At 44.8% G+C, this 4,836-nt stretch overlaps 1 protein-coding gene across 1 annotated transcript in view; it reads right to left on the reverse strand.

The window, feature by feature from the left end:
* The window catches only part of NXN (nucleoredoxin), a 158,513-nt gene that overhangs the window by 153,493 nt on the left and 184 nt on the right, over positions 1 to 4,836 (reverse strand). The window contains 1 exon segment of the mRNA XM_023519252.1: positions 4,645 to 4,836. This exon segment is cut by the window's right edge and continues 45 nt beyond it. Coding sequence (XP_023375020.1) covers positions 4,645 to 4,836 — 192 coding nt within the window.

The following is a 4,836-nucleotide window of genomic DNA, read 5'->3' on the forward strand; positions in this document are numbered from 1 at the left end:
TAATCTCTTGCAAGGCAATTCTTTGGACTCCTTCACCATATACCTGTGTATGCTTGTGAGTCATAAGTTTGAAAGTTAAAAAATATGCCTCATAAAAGTTTAACAATCCTGTAATGTGATACACTCAAAAGGCTTAAGCTACGAAATAGTACTTCATGATAACTTATTAACAAATAATAATAGCTGGCATTTACTGAGCACTTACTGTATGCCAGGAACATGTATATTATCTCATGTAGTCTTTACAACAATCCTATAAGGCAGGTGCTATTATCATCTCCATTTTGCAAATGAGAAACCCATGGCACAGAGATGTACAGTATCTTGCGCAAGGACACACAGCTAATAACTGGCAGGACCAGGATCTGAACTTGGGCAGAAGGACAAGAATCTATATTTTTAGCCATCATACTAGATTGTTTCATTACGCAGAGAAGAAAAACAAGACTGAAATACACATTACAAATAATGGAACAAGGAAAAAGCCTCTCAAGGAACATTGCCCTTATTTTAAGAATTTAATTGGACTATTGTCTTTTATTAGACTGATTCAAGTCCTGGAAACAAACACCAGTGGGAGCTGGTCCAGGCTCTTTATGAGGAAAGAAAAGATTTTCTTTTCTTTTTTTTTTTTGCGACAAATTCTTAACTTCATTGCCCTCGGTAGAGTGCTGTGGCATCACAGCTCACAGCAACCTCAAACACTTGGACTCAAATGATTCTCTTGCCTAGGCCCCCTGAGTAGCTAGAAATACAGATGTGTGCCACAACGCCTGGCTGTTTTTAGAGACAAGGTCCTGCTTTGGGTCAGGCTGGTCTCAAACCTGTGAGCTCAGGCAATCCACCTGCCTCAGCCTCCCAGAGTACTAGGATTACAGGCGTGAGCCACCACACCCCAGCCCTCTGAAAATCCTAATTTTCAAAGCTGTACTATCATTTGCCATCTTTTACCACCTTGAGAGTGAATAAGAAAACAGATGGTTATCTTTTGGAGTTATATACATCATTCTCTTCCTGGCTAGTGTTTGGATTTGAGGAAGAGTGGGAAAGACGGAGCTCTAAGACTATTTGGGTTGTTACCAAACCCTGCCCCACCCAGAGAGCCAAAAGGATTCAGGTGAATTCCAGGCCAGGCCTCCAATTTAATCTGAATCAAAGGGCCACCCAGAGCAGCCAGAGCGAGCAACCCACAGAGGGAGGCCAGAGGATGAAGACGCTGCCACTGGCTGGAGCCCGATGACCAGGGGATGCAGCCGGGACTCCCCTGACTCTGGAGACTTTCTCTTCCCTTTTGTCATGCAGGAAGTTCTGGGACCACACCAGAGCCTAACTAACCTGTCCAGAGGGAGGCCAATGAGTCTGAACCCTTTGATGTTAGGGCACCCACACTGAGCAAATGTCTTCCATCAAGCATCCAGCCCAGGCAAAGCTGAGTCTCGGGGCTTTAAAACCAAACCCAGCGCGCTCACATCTATGACACTAACGTGGAGTCTCCAGTTTTGACAACTGAATAACTTATACTAAAGGGACAGACCAAATCCCCAAAGTCCAAATCTTTACCACTTTCCAACTACCCATTTTCTCTCTTTAGAAATCTGAAAAACGTCTACCAACCTACTTATTAAAACAAGTCTAACTGCCTTAACTTCGGGATTATAGGTTTCCTGACAAAATTGTTCTTATAAATGCACTCAAAGTCCTATTACCATCTAATTACAATCTCTATACAGCTATATAATAATGTGTGTTTTGGAAGCCAAAAAACGAAGCTGCAATTACTTTTGTACCTATCACTAAAACAAGCAAAAACAGGACAACTTCTTTTTAGAAAAAAGAATGAAGAAGAGAAAAAAAAAAAAAATGCTAGAATCCTTTCCTTTGGCGTTTTCTCAAAGTTCCAATCAAGGTGAGAGGAGCCAGGCAAAATGCAGGCTTAACATATATGGTCATCCCAGACTCTTTTACTATATAAAGGAGAAATTAATAAAAGAAGAAAAAGAATACCACACAGCAGTTTCTTTCCCCACCATAATTTTTCAATTTTCTTTAGAGAAATGCCAGCCAATAACTAATTAGAACCATTCCCTTTGTTATCCCAATGGGAAGAAGGAGACGACTGGTTTTAAAGAACAAATGTTAATGAGAACTTTAAAAAAAAATTAGCATTCTGGAACTCTGGTTTCCCTTCGCTGTAAAACAAAATTCTCTTCTTTAAAACTATTTTTATAGTTGGTGAAACAACGTGGACAGAGTATATCAACAAGTTAAGTGTTCAGCCAGTGCCAGAACTGAGGGTGCCTTGGGCTTTTCACTGTTCTTATGCTGAAATTAGCATCACGAGCTCATAGACCTCTTTCTAAGCACTCTAATTTCCAACCAGAGTGACAAAAATTCAGTCGCAGAAGAGGAACTGCTTCTTAATCTCTTTGGTCTGGGGCATACACGGGTTTGTAATTTCTTTCTTTTTCTTTTTTCTGTGTGTAATTTCTAAAAGTATGTTTTCCATAAGAAACACAGCTGGAGTCTTTTTACCTGGTATGTATCATCGAAGATAAGAATGCTTCTGGGGTCAGATCTTAAGTTGCCAATTCAAGAACATCAAACATCCAGGGGGCAGAAACTACCTCCTCGAAAACTGAACTGGTTTTGGTAAACAAAGCGAAGTATAGGATGTGCATGAGAAAAACGCTAAGCAAAAAATCATTTTTTGAGATGTTCATGCATCATGATTTGGGCATGTCCAGGATTCTGAACTGCACTGAATAGAATCTGCCCTGTGTCATCCAGACTTTCATCATGGTAAAATTAGCAGGTCCAGGTCAGGGCCAGAGAATACTTATTTCATGCCGAGACTGTATAGAGAACCAGACGTGGCCCTAAGTCATATCAAATACTACTCTCCCTTTTCAGAAAAACTTTAAGAACCTGTAAAACATCTTAATTTGCTCCATATTTTTACTAGACAGCAAATTTATTTCTCCTTTTGTAAAAAACACAGCAATAAGCCTTAGGTCTGTAACATTTTACCATCACTGTATGTTTTCAAAAAGCTAGAAATCACTTCTATTGCCCAATAAGGACATTAATTCAAATAGACTTTGGTCTATAAGAGAAATTTGCCATAACAATGATAATACTTTTTGGAAAATCACTTTCTAAACATTATTTCTCCCCTAAACAATTATAAAAACAACCACCAAGGAAAACAAAGGAGTCCATATTTTGAATCAAAAAGTACTGTCTATACATATTCATACTCTTACCAAGCAGGGAAATCAAATAGGGGCAAAATAACCTAAAAAATACCAAGTTTGCCTCTGTGTGGTTGGAGAACCCATATTTTTCCAATGTTAAATTTACAAACCTTATTTGTTAAGCTGTATTTCATACTTTAAATCCCAAGTCTGTACTTACAGTGCTTTGGGATGGATGATTTACCCGAGACATTTGGGGGTCACAGTACAAGCCTTCTGCTCTGGCTAAGTCTAAATCATGCTTCTCAACAAGATTCTGTACACATACAAGAAACACATGGCATGTGTTACCTTTGTCCCTAGAGCAACCTAAACGCCCCCAGAATAGCCCTCCTCTCCACTTCATAAACTGAGATTTTCCTCAGAAAGGGAAGGGGCTGGATTCACATGTTCCATCACATAGACTAATTAAGCAAGAGAACTCCAAACTTTTTCTGTTTCCTTTCATACGAAACGTCCTGAATTTGTTTTATTCCAGCAGACACCTTCACCCGAAAGAAACCCAAACTGATTTCAGCAGCAAACTGAATAAGACGTTGACAGCAAAGCATAAATTTCCCCAAATCCTCATTCTTCCAATCAATCTACACCCATGGGATCAGTTCAGCATTTAATTCGAAGTATGCCAAGACAACAGTGGGTCACCAGGAAATCTGCTAGTAGACTACCCGTGTGCCTGGGAGTCATCTGGGGAGGACGGCTGGATAGTCAGACAATGAAAAGCTCCCCTGTGGCCACTAATTCAGCCCAGGTGGGGGGCGAGGGAGGCGAAGGGAGGGCGAAAGCGAAGCTACCTTCTCGCCCAAAGCCATAGTCAGAAACTGCCTCTCTAAGCCTGACCTCAAACTCGGCCTGCAGGTCCCTGGTCCTAGGGGTAGGGGACCCCAGGAAAGCAGATTTCTCTCGGACAGAAGGAAAACTTCCTGGTTTGGGCATTATGGGTAGGGGGCCCACCCCTACCCACCACAGGTATCTGCGGTGAGTCCAGTGGCTGAGGCAAGGAAGGGGCCCCGCACCTTTGGAGGAATGGGAGGGGGCCGTCACGGAGTCGGGACCTCCGAGCGCAGCCATCCCCCTACGAAAGGCTCCGGACATGTGCGGACTCTCGACTACTGAGGACACCAGCCGAGGTCCAACGGGCCAAAGAGTGTCAAAGTTCCCAGTGCGGGCGCAGCGTAGCACCGCACCGAGGAGTTGCTGCGGGAGCCCCAACTCGGCGGGGTCCCGGGATGGCGTGCGGGCACAGAGAGAGGCAGGAGGGGAGAAGAGGGAGAAGATGGAGAAGGTGGGCAGGAAGACAGTGGAGTGGGTGGGCGAGCAGGGGGTGGCGAGAACCCGGCTCCCGGGAGCGCGCGGGCTGCGCACCGCCGACGAGGCCCGCGCCGCTCACCTTCCTGTGCTTCTCCTTGTAGGGCAGCGCCAGCCACGGCATGTCCCGCACGAAGTCTTGCCACTGGCGCTGGTCCTGGTCCGATGACACGAAGACGATCTCTAGGCGCCGCCGCGGCTCGGGCTCTGCGGCCGCCCCGGCCCCTGGCCCCGGCCCGGCCCCGGCCCCCGGCCCGGCCGCCGCGTCCCCCCG

Source organism: Otolemur garnettii, unplaced genomic scaffold (genome assembly GCF_000181295.1).
Source record: "Otolemur garnettii isolate 467f Iridium unplaced genomic scaffold, OtoGar3 scaffold00166, whole genome shotgun sequence".
NCBI lineage: Eukaryota > Metazoa > Chordata > Mammalia > Primates > Galagidae > Otolemur > Otolemur garnettii.